This window comes from Conger conger, chromosome 3 (genome assembly GCF_963514075.1).
Source record: "Conger conger chromosome 3, fConCon1.1, whole genome shotgun sequence".
NCBI classification, from domain to species: domain Eukaryota; kingdom Metazoa; phylum Chordata; class Actinopteri; order Anguilliformes; family Congridae; genus Conger; species Conger conger.
In genome coordinates this window covers 54,951,890-54,967,548 of record NC_083762.1, presented here as the reverse complement: position 1 = coordinate 54,967,548, position 15,659 = coordinate 54,951,890, and the positions used below count along the sequence as shown (strand labels likewise).

At 40.3% G+C, this 15,659-nt stretch overlaps 1 protein-coding gene across 4 annotated transcripts in view; it reads left to right on the top strand.

Annotated features, from left to right (window-relative positions):
• LOC133123885 (lysine-specific demethylase 6A-like) overlaps positions 1 to 15,659 on the top strand; it is a 70,101-nt gene that overhangs the window by 8,222 nt on the left and 46,220 nt on the right. For all 4 annotated transcript variants that reach the window (XM_061234584.1, XM_061234582.1, XM_061234583.1 and 1 more), the window contains exon 3: positions 9,054 to 9,162. In XM_061234584.1, the coding sequence (XP_061090568.1) occupies positions 9,054 to 9,162 (109 nt within the window). The remainder of the gene's footprint in view (positions 1 to 9,053; positions 9,163 to 15,659) is intronic.

Below are 15,659 nucleotides of genomic sequence, written 5' to 3'. Positions count from 1 at the left end.
ACTAATTAACATCGTCTTTTCGGTCTCAATTTTCTGCTGCTAACCTGCCAGTAATCGGAGTGGGCTTGAGTGCTTTTGTTAGACCTGCATGTCCCCCACCTGCTTTCTACTGTTTGCTGCTTTGGTTGAAAATGGCATCTGTTCTGTGAGCAGGAGTACACTGTACTTTAGACAAAGCTATTTGGGTCCTGCCAGAGTAGGTTGGGATTAAAGGGAAAGTTCGCCCTCTGGGCACTGTTGCGCTTGAGCCGAATGAACAATGAAAATAAGAATTACCTAAAAATATTCAAACGGTCGATGCCCACCATCCTAGGCGGTAGATGGCTTGCAACAGGGTATGTGTTTCATTACCGGGTGTGCGCCAGTCCTGCCAACTTCGTAATCTTGAAATGGCAACTCTGTTTCTCTCCCTGGGCTAAAGTGTTAAGTTAGTTCATTAAATCGAGTTGAGCTGGAGCACCATTTTTCTAAAATCAACTAGCCTACTAGCTAACGTCACGTGTAAATAATGAGCATCTCGACGGCTTTCTAGTTTACGTCTCTGCGAGCCATATGCATTTGGAGAGTTTTGCTTGGTGACTCTTGGGATCCATAAAAAGGTCACATGAACGGGTTCTTTTCATAGTTAATGGTAAAAGTCTAATGTTAAAAGTACAGTTTGCATTTTTCAGACTCATTTCCGCTGAGTTTCTCATCGCAAATTATGTAATACATTTGGGACATGTTGGGCTCAAAGCACTCCTACATCGAGTTTGCGTAGCTCACTCATCTGCCGTTAGCTTAGTTAGCTAAAAGACATTGATTTAACGGAGGCAAAAAAAACACCACCTGCCAGCTATTTAAAAGACACAATCAATAAACCAAACTCAAATAAACATGTCATGTTTATTTGCTTGCATAAATAGATATCATATAATGAAAACATGCTAATATAGGCAGAAAACTGTAGTTAGTTTGTTTTGGACCACTTGCTTAAACCAACAGAAAAGATACGTTGCTACTCTTGCTGATTGCACTTATAGCAGTACGACTGCTCAGGGTTGCCTATGACAGGTGTGCCACCGGTTTTCGTTTACCCTTTCCATCGTCTCACTGTCAGCTGATACAGCTTCAGCAAGTTGCGCTCGCTCACTTTTTGCCTATGCCCTCTTTATATCTATAAGTTCCTCATCCATATAAAAGTGTAACCCTCAGCATCAGTTGAAAAATGTATCTCATCACTGACGCTCAATTCTTTAACCACCATTCACAGCCAGGGAGTAACAGTAGAGGGGTCCGGTCGAGAGGCTAAACTGGCCCATGCTTAAATCAGCTTATGCAGACCTGTTTTTACTATTTTTACAATTTTGCCAATTTATTTAACACAAAGCTCATTCTGACTTTTGGTAGCTTTACTGTTTGGTAAAATATTTTTTTGTGGCTACTTAGGAAAGTTTAATTAATTAAACTCTTGCGTTTGCCTCAAAATAAGCAGTAGTGTTAACTTGCAATTAGTGATTAATGTAAATCATTTGGTGAAGCGTATGAAAGCAGTATCCTTTCTGGTATCGGTATGAACCCTGGAACCTCCAAGATACTAGCACCGTTTACTAACCATAGTCTGCCCTGCCACTAGTCTTGCCCACATTGAGTGGTTGCTTAGGCTCTATTGCATCATTTCTGGTCTCTGTAGCGCCGTGTCAGCACACCTCTTCTGGCTTTACACAAGGTCACACTTGGCTGTCCTGTTGCTCTTATCACACGTTTACTTGCTATAGTAGTGAGTGAGCCAAAGGCAGAATGGATGTGCATAAACCTGTACTGTATAAACCTGTACCTGTACATAAATTTTGACTTTTTGTGACTCTGTGCTTGACTCTGTGCTTCAGGACGAAAATCTACGGGGATAATGTTTGCTCCGGAAGTGTCGGGCACTCTTCCACTACTTTAATCAATGTCTTTTGACCAAACTTGGCTATGCTAAATGTGTTCATTCAAGCTGAGAAGACCACAGTGTTGCATTAGGTTAAAAGAAAGATCTATTTAGTCAGAAACTTATGCATTCAACATTTTTAATTCAGTTCCCAAGCATTAAAAACTTCCAATGTGTAAAAATTATATAAAAGGTAAAACTGAACCACTGATCTACAAACCTGACGGTAAAAATATATGGAACCTATTGATCAACCTGAACATAATTAGAATAAATAAAGGTGCAAATTGTTAAAGAGATAGCTGATATGAAGGGCCAGATTTTCAGGAGGTTAATTGCATGCTCAATTGGTTTAAAGTCTGGTGGTTGACTTAGCCAGTCTAAAACCTTCTACTTTTTCTCCCTAATGAAGTCCTTGTGTTGGCAGTGTGTTTTGGATCATTGTTTTGCTGTTCCTTCCAATTAATTGGACGCATTTTCCTGTGAGTTGGCAGACAGAATGCTTTTGCAGACTTCTGAATTAATTCTGCTGCTACCATCATGAGTTACATCATCAGTAAAGATTAGTGAGCCCACTCCAGAAGCTGCCATGCAAGCCCAAGCCATGACGCTTCCTCTGCCATGCTTCACAGATGTGCTTGTATGTTTTGGATCATGAGCAGATCCCTTCTTTGTCCACACTTTGGCCTTTCCAAAACTGTTAGGTTAATCTTGGTCTCATCGGTGCATGAAACCTTGTTCCAGAGCTCATCTCTGTAATTTGCAATTTGTAATCTCGCCTTCCGATTCTTACTTCTGACGAGTGGTTTGCATCTTGTGGTAGAGCCTCTATAAGTCTTCTTCCAACGGTTGATTGAGATACCTTCACTCCTGCCCTGTGGAGATTGTGATGTCATTGACTGATATTCAAGCTTCAAAATGCCTTGCTTTTCTCCCAAAGACACCTCTCTGGTCTTCATGTTGGTTTCTATTTTCTAACACTGCAGTATTCACAGGCAAAACCCAAGGCTAAAACCAAGAGTAGACATTCAGAACTATTTATTGTTTAGCCAATCAATCTAATGGGACATGTCTGGGCAACAAGAAACACCTGTCAGTCACATGTTCCAACACTTTTGAAAATTGGGTGGTCTCATACAAAAGGTAATATGTTTCAAGTTATTTAACAAATCTAGATAAAAATACTTGGAGTTGAATGTTGCATTTGCTGTTGCAACTAATTGACATGCAGCACTCATAAAAGCAGGCACACATAAATATGTAGCCTAATATTCAAAAAGCTTAATCTGGTTTAAATGTATGGAATGCATGTTTATTGTGTTTTTCATGTTTTGGCAATATGCATATATAGCTATATCATGCCAATAAAGCTAATATGATAGTGACAGAGAAATACAGTAGATGGGGACTGGGGAGGCAGGATGCCAGGGTCTGTGTCCTAGATAGCTTAAATGCTCTCTCTCTCACACACACACACACACACACACACACACACACACACACACACACACACACACACACACACACACTCAAAACTATTAAAAAGGAATATCTTCATACGCAGTGTGACACCACTGGATTGGGAGTGAGATGTGGTGCTTTTCACCAGCATTTCATTAAGCTATAGAGCGAGAGAGACAAACACTTCTCACTAGCTTGCTCGCTCTCTACGTGCTCCGGTCTCAGCCTTGTGCCATGGAGAACAGCACATGTTTAGCACCGGGCTGATTTGTTAGCACAACCCAGGTATGTGTGCGAGTAGATTTGGCTGGAACTGCTCTGGCTACATTTGCTGGATCGAGCGCCAAGGCATTACTTGTTGATTTGGAAATGTCACAAAATTGGCAGTTATCAAGTGTTCGGTCAACTAAAGTGACACAAATGGTCATCAGAAAGATCATGTCTGTGAACCGAATCTGTCAAATGTTAACGTCAGCCATCTTAGTGACAAATTCTGAAAGTATTCAGCGTGTTGGCAAGCTAGTAGTAACTTTGAGCTTGCCTAAATCAACCACACGCCTTCCTTCATGTCGTTGAAGTGACTTGAGACGCACAAGTAGCGCCGAGTGCCTACATGTCGTCTGCGGAGTGACAAACTGCAAAACAATGTACACTCCCCCCCCCATTCTCGTAAAGGTCATTGAGGAATGAATTTACCCTCTTCTTGAGTTTTCATTGTACATAAAAGAAGCCTCCTTAGCTCCTTAGTAGTAAATCTACTTTTGAACATTGTTTTCTGTCACTTTATTCAAACTAGCTGACCCAGGACTGTCACAAACGCGAGAGGAAGCAATGTGGTATTGTCTCATGGGGGAAGTGTGTGGAAACACCCAGCCTGAACCCCCAGATAGCCAAGCACTTGAGGAAAGAAAAAAAGGTTTGAGTCGGTTGAGACTGGTACCTGTTGCATGTCGTATATAGCCCTTGCCCTTTTTTGTCTGTCTTGGGTCACCTTCAGTTGGCATGACTTTTTGCTTGGATATTTTAGTGGATATTTATTTCTTGCAGACGGAGAAATGCAGCTTCATATTTGTTGGATTTTTGGAATGTCTAGCAGAGCAGTAATTGCATTTGTAGGCATCCTTTCCGTCAACAGGTACTTTCGTGCTTTTGCTCCCAAATGTCTGAAAGTCTTTGTGGTATTTAAAAAAAACAAAAAAAAACCCAAAAAAACTTTTTTTTGCCTACATAATAACTCTCTTAACTCCCTTAATCTGCCAACATTCACAACGTTATCTGCAGATATGTTAAGAAAAAAACATAATTCTTAAAACAAAGCAACAACAAATGCAACAGAATAAGGCATGTAAACAGGCACCCAAAAAAGGACTGCATGCTACCATCTATTTTGGCCACGTCAGGCTGTGCACACTTAATGGTAGGTTCGGGTCAAAAGACGAAAATGTATTTCTAAACTTTGGGGTGAAATTGAGAGTAGACTTATAATAGCTGCAACACACCACCCCCTCTGCGTGACAGACGTGATGCTCGACTGAAAGAAACAAACCCCAGGAGCCAGGTTTCAGAGAGATGGTACATTCAGACTCTGATCTGTGATCATTTTGTTAACAATTTGCATTAGGACCGAGATCTCAAACATTTCTAGTGACTTTTTTATGTTTATTTTTTAAAGAGCGATTCACTGCAGCGGGTGGCCACAGCATAACATGCTTTAGTAACTGCAGAGTTATCCAAGTTAATACCGCAGTGGGTTTTGCATTTGACTGTAATGCGTGGTGCAGACAGTCCCAATATGACAACTAGTTTTATTATTGGGAAATTATTATTGGGACCCTGACCACTTCCCTCCCTCATATTCAGGCAGGTTGGTCTCTTGACATTTTTGACCTCCCCTGAAAGCAGAACTGGGCCCAAGAGGAAACCCGTAGGCCCCTTGCACACATACGTGCACATGTTCTCCCTTCCTCGTTTCTGCAACGCAAAAGTGTCACCAAATCGACGTCTGCAATGTGAGCACAGTGGCAAGTTTGTGGATTCCTAAATGGCTTTATCAATGACTTGGATGAAAATGTGTTTCTATTGTATATTAGCCTGCTGCTGCAAAGGTCTGCATGAGGAAAATAAATCGCATGACAGACCTCCCAAAAAGTAAAAAAAATCACATCCATCTTCCCCTGTATCTTTCTGTCCCATCTGTGGGCATCACGGTTTGACCCTCCAGTTGCAGCGTGATGCTGTCTGTTTCCATCCGTGGAGGGGGCAGGGCACTGAGTATTTGGAGTAGAGGGGGCGGGTGGAGCATGGTTTTGAGGGGGTGGGGGGGTGGTGGGCGTCACGTGATCTCTGTTGAGCTCTCAGCGCAGGCTTGGGCAGTGGAATGTGGCAGTGCTGTTTGGTTCCTACTTGTCCCTCCTTTCAGTCATATAAATTATCACAGTGCGGAAAGTTCCGGTGCTGCACCAGATGCATCATTCTGTCATCGTTCTGGCTGGCTGCTCCTTTCAGTGTTGTGTGTTTTTCCAGCAGTTGAAGGACAAGTTTGTATTTGGCCTAAACAATGCAGTATAGATCCAGTACTAAGCCAGTGTCTATAGATGTGACTTCTTTTAGACTTAATGTTTGCCTGGTTTAAGAAGGGACAGTGTTGTGCTGTTGGGATATTAAGCTGTAACGGGTCAATATCGCTAAAAAAAGCTTCATACTGGAACTTGAGAGCCAGCCTGGTTCCAGCTCCAGTAGTGGAATAGCGCAGTGTGTAAAATCGCAATAATGTTCTCTCTCTCGCTGTTTTGGGATACCTAAGTTCAAGTTTATGCTTTGCCGCTATGAGATTGCCAGCCACATTCAGAATGAGCATAATACAGATTCGCTATGGTATCACTGTATCCACACACTGGAACAGTGGCTTAACAGGATGAGCCTTCCAGCAGGGCCTACAATATGTTTAAACAAATGCAAAAAGGAACAAAGGTACAAAGCATCAATGGAAGGTTTTTCGGTGGCTCTTTTCTGGAGCTAATAACCGCAGTGGAATTGCTTAATCTTCCCCAATGGGGATCAAGTTCAAATAGGTGTCAGGTGTGTCATCGCATCGCAAAACATACGTTTCTAATTGTCTATTGGTTAATCTAATTGCATGTTATCTAGCTATGGCTCCATTTTTATTTTTTTTCAAGGAATAAGTATTCCGGTCTTCTTGGTCAAGTGTTAAAAGGCTGTATTATATGATGTTATCATACAAGTCATTGTGCTGCAGTTTTCAGAAATTAATTCTGATGCATGCAGTTTCCCAACAACCTATAAATTGTATTGGTATTAAAAGGTCTGTGATTGGCAGGTTACATGGCATGTTCATTATTATGTTTTAGACCGCATGAAGTTGTCCTGCCAGTCCCTAGATGGTAGTTGTGCTTGCGCGTATGCATAAGTCAGTGTGCTTATAGCTCCTTATTTATATTGAGTACTTTTTCATCTAAAGAACGTTGTTTTGACCACTATTGACCAGAGCTGCAGACCAAAGGTACAATTGGTAATTTCGGACTTCTAACAGTCAAGAGAGGAATGGCTGCAACAAACAGGCTCAAACCACAACACTGTTTATCCCACCCCTTCTCTGTGAACGCTCTGTGTGGCAATTAGAAACAATTTTCAACTAATGAGGATGAATTATTGTATTGCTTTACAATGTTTTGGTACAGATTGCCGGCCCGTGAACTGCATATTTTGAAACCTGAATTTAAGGACTATAAACACAGGCAGAGGGCGAGTCAACATGTCAGTGAGCCTTTTTCAATGATAGGACGGGATTTAAAATGGTCTTGTAACAATGTTTTAACACACATCTTACCTATTGTACCTTTACGTTTCCAAGTAAGATGCAATAGTCCCCTCTTTTTTAAGTTTTGTAGTATATGGTTGATAAACATAAATTAATCATAGCAATTTCTATACCCTATATTTTGAAAAGATTTCTCCAGTTCTGTGCTTGGTTTCTGTGAATTTGGACAGAATTTCTGGATTCAGTAATTGACATGGAATCCATATGCCTGCTGAAGCTCTCAGCTGGTGAACATCCCAACACCAGGCTATTCCAAGTCACGCTATAGCAACACGTTGAAGCGACTGACTGCTGCAACCATTGCAAAGCTCTCCAAAAAACAAACGAAAAACTAAAACTTTCAGTCCCATCGTGTCAACGACACCAAGCTGACTCATTTCACTGGAACTCTGTTATTATTTGTTAGATCGCTGTAGTGCTTCCAAATTTAAGGCCCCCCCCCTTCTCCTCTGTGTTGACACAGCTGCAACTCCATCAAAGAGTATAGAATGGTGATGACTTTCGCTCAGAATAACTTTGTTGAAACAAGCAAGTAAAGCTGTGGCCTGTTATCTTACAAAACATTTTCTCCTCAACACTACGACCAGCAGAACATAAGTTTCTGCTACGTTGTTCATATGCAGGCATGAATCATGTGACACTTGTGTTTACTTTTGCTTTTAAGTCGGCTTATACATGGCGTCTTCGGTCGCTGTTATTTGCTTCAAGGGCCTTACGTCAGTCTCTTGCAGTGTTGTTCGCTACCCTAGCTCATCCGTGGCGAGTGCTAAATGCATACAAGTGACGGATGACTGGCTTTATGGTACGTGCAAATGAGACGAACATCAGTGAATCGGCTGTAGAAAATGGGGGGTGGGGGCACTACCCCCCACAGCATCTAGCAAGAGTTTCACTTTGGTGTTCGTGTTCTTTATTCTGATCATTCCGACTGGAGTGAATTCTCAGTGCTTTTGCGCACATGCTTGATGTAACCTGATGGGCTGGGCTTTGATTATGACCCCTCTGTGGCCCTCTGTTAACTTGGTTCACCCTTGTGTGCACTGCTGGAGATGGGCCCTGGGCTTTATCGTTGTATCCTTCAGCAACATGCTTTACCTGAATTGCTTCAATTAATATTTTAACTAAGCTCTAAAATGAACTAACTGAGCTGACGCTGGTATGTGAAAAATATTCTCTCCTACGCGATCATAAATTTACTCATCTTTAGTCCTGTGTTGAATTAAGAATTAAGAGGTTGAATTAAAGCACTGTGAGCTTTCAGTGCTTGAGTTCATGTTTTCTCTGTGCTTCCCTCAGTCAGGAATCTAATTCTGCTTGACTCACACTGGAAGTAATGATGTGTGTATACTGTTTATGACTGGCTTAAAAACTTTTATTTAAATGCCGGTTTTTAAAACGAATAACCGAGTGAGCCATTTCACCCTGAGCGTTTTGTCAAGTGTGCGAGCCTCACTGTTCACTCAATGTTCAGAGTAAGTGTTGAAACTATTGGGTTGCTATGCATGTGTCTCTTTTTTGGACATTTCAGTAGTTATTAAAATAAACTAAATGCGTTGTGCTGCTTTTGATTCATCACAAACATTTAAGCTCTGAAAATGTTTGCATCTTTAACTTCTTGCAAATGTTTTGTTGAACACAACATTTGAATACATGTTGTGTTCAAGGGTAATGTTGCAGAGGTACAACTTATTTGGGCGCAACACAGCATTTTCTTAACTGCTCCCTGCTTATTATACATCTGTGGACCTGCTGTTTGCCCACCATGTTGAAGTTCTTGCAGAAAATTGCCTGGAACTGGTTTCTGAAGTTTGTCTCTGTCCCCTCTTCCACTTTCTCCTTCAGGCTGTTCGCTGCTACGATTCTCTCATCTTGAAAGCTGAAGGAAAAGTTGAACCAGAGTTATTTTGCCAGCTAGGTCACTTCAACCTCCTCCTGGAGGATTACCCAAAAGGTAAGTTTTATGGCTTTTTCAGTACCACTTGAAGCATCTTAATTGGGGGCAGGGAGAGAAAAAGAAGCCGATTCTGTCAGAAGATTCAGCCATTTCCTTCTTTTGATCATTTTTTTTACCAGTCTTCAATATTGTGAAATCAATTAATTTTGTCAGGATTGTCTTTACTTTACGGGAACTAGTGATGTGTGAAACTTTTAAAATTCATCCTAATATCTTTGGGTTTGTTTAATTTTTTTGTTTGTTGTTGAAATACTTTCTTTTGTCCTTTTTTGTCAGTTATTCAACTGCATGGATTCTGGCACAACGTTTATTGCCATTGTCTAATGGTGCATGACTCCTTGCTTTCAGATAGAATTTTCTGAAACACTTTGGCATGTTCTGCTGTTCATACAGGGATCTAGATACCTTTTTGTTGAAATGAGTGGTTTTTAATTATAAGCATGTATATCCCATGAGGAAAGTGCAGAACACTAAGGGGCGTGGGGGGTGAGAGGGTGAAATTGCCTGAACTGTATGTGGCATGTGGTTCTAGGCATATGTCATAACTAACTAACTAACAATAAAATTTGACATCACTCAACAACCTCACATATCTACTGACTTAGGGGAATGTTCTCACAAGACATCTAGCAAATAAAACAACACGAGTATTTGATACTATATTCCAGGTAGGAGGATGAAATTTAACTGAAAAGTAGGCTATCACTTGTCTTTTTAAATTCAAAAAGGTTTAGAAAAATTATCATAAATATTCACAAAATATTTGTGGGTACACTATCATGACACCCAGGACGAATTGCGAAATGGCTTCTGTTAAATTGCAAGACGGGTTTTGCTGTTGTGGAAATTAAATAAAAAGGAATGCAAAATGTAAATACTTATGGCTGTTTTAAGTTCCAAAGAAGCGCCTTTGGCTATGATAATGATGTGAGAGGTTGAGTTGGGGCGGCACGGATGGCGCAGTGGGTAGCACTGCTGCCTCACAGCAAGGAGGTCCTGGGTTCGAATCCCCGTCGGCCGGGGCCTCTCTGTGTGGAGTTTGCATGTTCTCCCCGTGTCTGTGTGGGTTTCCTCCGGGTACTCCGGTTTCCTCCCACAGTCCAAAGACATGCAGGTTAGGCTGATTGGAGAGTCTAAATGGCCCGTAGGTATGAGTGTGTGAGTGAATGGTGTGTGTGCCCTGCGATAGACTGGCGACCTGTCCAGGGTGTATTCCTGCCTTTCGCCCAATGTATGCTGGGATAGGCTCCAGCCTGCGACCCTGTTCAGGATAAGCGGGTTCAGATAATGGATGGATGGATGGAGGTTGAGTTGGGCACAAGAGTGGGCATCTGTACCTTTCCCTGTATGTGTGCCTCTGTCAGAGTGGGTAAAATGCAGGCTTATTTTTTTGCCTTTTCCACTGGTTTTCATGGGAAAATGTTGCAGGAGGTATTGATTATTTGGTACTGATATTTACCAAAAGAAACTATATTTTTAGCGATACATCCCGACTGTTTATCATTGCAAGTATTATACCAGTTATATTCCAAATTAACTTTGCATTGCAATCTATGAAATTAAGCATTTATCACTCTATGACAAATTTATGAACTTTTTTAACGAATATTGTTTCATTTGAAAAGTGGTGCTAAAGAGGTCCTTTTTCTTTTTTTACTGGAAATGTGTCAAATTTCTTGGTCTATGTGATATTAGGTGAATAAAGTAGTGGCTGAATATTTTATCACTATGAATGGCTCAAATCCAGGAAAGCTATATTAACCCTTTGATGTGTAAGGGCATATGGGTGTTAGTGGTTACTGAAGCATAGGTTCACACCAGTGTGATTAGAACACAAGATTAGAATGTCTATTTATGAACAACGCAACAATTAAACCTTGCTCTTTCCAAGACTAAACACAGTTATTTTCCACATACCACTGCACCAAATAACCCTTTACAACGCTGGCATTTATGTCTTCAATGTAGAACATCCACATGCTCAGGGAGGATATCACGAAACAGAATTACTCTGTTAGGTGCATATGTTCACTGAGTAAGAACCCGGAACCTCTATTTTTACTTCAGTGCATGTACCAGTTTTGGAAGGGTTCCATGCTTGTGATTCACCCCCTGATGTAGGAACAGTTGAGTCGGAATAAATGTAGTTTCACTGGGCTATCCAGTTAGCTAGCTAATGTTAAAGCTATTAAAGCTGTAACAATGAGCAAACTGCGGCCTGACACAAAGCAGAATATCTGTAATAACTCTTATAAAGACTGCAATTTACAATGTATCACGTCACCAGCACATTCACCATTGGTCAAAATACCGGAATAACCCAACAACAATACGGTTTTGCAACGCTGCCATCTTGTTCTTCCGCATTCAACCAAAGATCCAGTGTGATCGAGATGTTGCAGTTCCTCCCAACCTAACCCAGGCATGCAAACAAAATGTATTTTTTACGCATTTTTACTTGCACAAGTAAGATTTATTTATATTTATACTCTGTCCATTACAGAACATGAACATGCACAAAATAAATAAATACTAAATTGTTAACTGCATAATTGTTAGACAGAAAACTGAGATGCATCATGCAGACTTGCGTTTTGACCAATTGGTAGCATGATTTGTTGGGAGCTGCTAGTCAGAAGTGAACTTGAAGTGAATATCTTTTGCAGGACATGTGTAGAAATGACAGAAATCTTTGCAAAAATGTTGCATTATTTTCCAAATTATACATTTTGACAACATAAGTGCGAAGATATGAGATTCAAACCCCAGAGTAATGAACGGACTTGTCAGCTGTACAGTGTATGGACCTACAAGTGTAAGTAAATCGCTTTGGATTAAAAGGGTCAGCTAAATGACAAAAAAAATGTAAAAGTAGCACAACAATTGCACATCACACTTCGTATTACACACTAAATAGATTCTCTTCATTATTATCACTGATGCAAAAGGTGAGCAATAAAAGGAGTAGCACTTTCTAATTGATTAAATACAGCTCTCCCAGAACTGCCCATTGGTCCTCCTAAAATAAAGTTTGCAGGTGTGGCATAATTCAATTTCTTGCGTGCAGTAAAACATGCTGATAGATGAGTCTATTAATAGCGCTAGAGGCAAATTACGTTAAGCTGGGTAGTAGGAGAATGCCTCTGTTTCCAGATTGCTGCTTCCTTTTAGACTTCCTCACTATGTCATGAAAGAAAGATCCTGTCCTTCCCGGGGTATTTTTTAGTTCTTCGTCAATCTAATTTTCTCTGCAATCCACAACTATGGATGACATTAACTTTAAGATTTTGAGGCTGCTAAAGTAAGCTGCTAGCAGTTATCATCTACAGGTTATTCTGCTGTCATTAATATTGTCATTCAAAATGGGGAAATATTTCCCCATTTGCATTTAGAAAAGGGTAGTATACACCATTATATTTTTTAATGAACACTAAATGCAAAGAAAATTCAAAGAGGGTCATTAAATGCCACATATGTGAGGACAACCATTATTGGTTGCTCACTCTGTGACCATCAGAACTAATTGAGGCAAACTGCATGACCTCACAGAAACCCCTTGGGGAGGTTTACACTGACATCAATGAAAGTCATTGTCCTTGGCGGAGGCAGCCGCCTGGCACAGGGCCAAGTAGAATGCAACGCTCAGAGATTTGGCGGTAAGGCGTACAATATCTCAACTTTGACAGCAGCACTTGCAACTATTGCCAGGACTAGCCAAACTGAAGCGATTTAAACGTAGGCATGTCAGGTTTCTTTATAAGTATTTAATCTACTGGTATGAAAAAAAACATGCTAAAGTTCTTAAGACCCACGACTGATATTAGGCCAATAAACGCCTGCGAGCATTTACTTGTGTTTGTTAGTGCAGGCAGCTTGAAAGTTCATGGTTTGGGTCATTGTGGGGGCACAACTTCTTTTTCAACTTGGTACAACTGTCTGAGCTTTGGCAGTGCTGTATTTTGTGTAGTGCAGGCCATGGTATGTGGTAAATGCATAACATGTCCTCTGTGAGAACTTGTGCCATGCACAGTGGCAAACATTAGATTTTTTCGCCTGTAATTATTAGCCTCCTTCTGTGTTAGCTTTAAGGTACTTGCGGCCATATTTATAAATAAATACTTATAAAGTGCTGTGGCAGGATTTTTGAAAGGTAACATATGAAAATTGGCTTATTCCCGAACTCCACAAACTGGATATTAATGCAACATCATCACAGTTGCTCGCTACAAAGAATTAATGTTGCAGATTTCAGAATTTTCCTTAATATACCATGGCAAGTTATATATTTTGAGAGGTTAAATGTTCAGTTGTTCTACCTCCAAAAAGTTCTCGCCTATATGTTGAAAGTCTGCACCCCTAACATTGAGGTGCATTGTAGATTGGTGGTCTTCTTACTAGTAAATCAATACTGAAAGTCATTGGTAGCAAATAAAAATAAGTACTACTAACTGGAATGAAGAACAGCATTTAATAGTATTTAGATGCAGTGTTTGGAAATCTCCCCTTGCATTTTTCTCTCTTACATCGGACACCGCAATAGAGACCACCTAAGTGGTGCTAAGCAATTGCTATGTTTTCCTGCTGAAGCTTGGAATTGAGAACTGCCACATTTCATAGTACAACCATTTACTCTTCCTCGATTTCATTGATTCCCATTTGTCTTTGGGCATGGATTGCCACATGGTCCATTCAGTATTCCGCTGCTTTACCAAACACAGCACACTATTGGTGCGTTGTAGTTTCAATTTAAAAAATGTAGATATCATTTGCAGTAGATTTGTTGCCTGTCCAGAATCTGACTGAGATAGTTGTTCTGATGCCAGTATCGGAAATGCCTCTGATACAGCTCGAAATGCTGGATTGGATATTGGCGAGTCCATGCACCAGTCCGATACCACGTTATTTATCATGTGTCAGCTCATTTACGCTACTCCAACAAATGCCAACATGCGCGGTGCAAGGAGAGTGCAATGTTAGTCAGAGCTAGCAAAATGTCTGCAATTTGGCAATATTTTACACCGGAAAATCCCACCAGTAAAACGGCGATCTGCACCATATGCAAGGCTTTAGTTTTCAGGGGTGGCAAAGCTGCCAATTTCAACACCAGCAATCTTATAAAGCATTTGAAGGCGCATTATGCAAAATGGCACAATGAGTTCACCAAGGCAAAGGGAAACTGAGTTGTAAATGTTTACAAAAACTAGCGGACTGATAACCAATCTTTTTTTCCTGAAGCTGAAATGGTAATCTCAGTTTAAACCATCGTTCACCATCGTATTACTGCGGTTGATATTCTAAACAATCGACAAGCTTAAGTTCTAGGAAGCTTTCTTGCCATTTCAGGGGGTTCAAAATGTAACCACTACAGGGAATTGAATACAGTATTATAGTTATCAAAGAATTTCTGTCGCTGTTGCTTGATGTATGGCTTATTGTAATGTTATGTTCATTGACAAATTCAAACTATCGGCAAACTGAACGCAGCTTTCCACTCTGCTGTATCTACATGAAAAGAAACAAAGCAATACATCATTGGGCAAATATTGCATATAATATTACAAATTGGACAATGCTGCAAGCAATATTACAATACACTGTAATACCCTTCCATTCTAAACTAGCCATCAACATGCTACAGTAGTAGCCTACAAGCAAGCAATCTGCAGCCATTTTAGAGTTAAGAATACAAACACTGCTGGGAATTGAATGCTACATTAGTTATCAAAGAATTCCTGTGTGGTTTAAATCTGTAGCTGTTAGTTCAATTATGGCTGCCTGTATGGAGTTTCTTCATCTGTGTTCATTCGTTGAGAGGCAAATTCAAACTAACTGCTTACATATAAATAAAGCAATACATTATCATTAGGCTATTTATCAATCAGCTATTGAAAGTGAGAATTCCCTGCTTTCAGCGAAAATAGTTAATCTCACCACCACAATAGTCCTGTGCCACATAAAATGCATTGGCAAAGTTTACCGTTACGTAAATATATATACAATTTTACAGAGACCTGGATTGGCATAAAAGTAATTACCACAGACCAGTCGACCGGGGTTATCATATTATATCAGGAAAATATTATATGACCACAATTTTGAGTGCACAATTCTTTCAACAAAGTTCTTAACAGCAGCATATTTACAGATTTCAAGACACATGATCAACCAGCCTGGACGTAAAGTACAGGAATTTAACTACGGATTTCTGCAACTGTGAGGTTACACTGCAATTAGGCTCCCACAGGTATCGGATCGGTACTCTGTATCAGCCGATACGCAAGTTCAGGTATCAGAATCGGTATCGGGAAGGAAATATCTCTAGTTTGAGAATCCTATTTTGAATGCATTGACATTAGTGTTGCTTTTTAAAAGTGCAGCCAGGCTGGTATTTTACATTCATATTTTAGTAATTTGGCAGACTCTTTTAATCCAAAACGATTTACAAGTGCATAGGTTCTTCCACAAGTTAACGCATCACATCCATAACTAGTAAA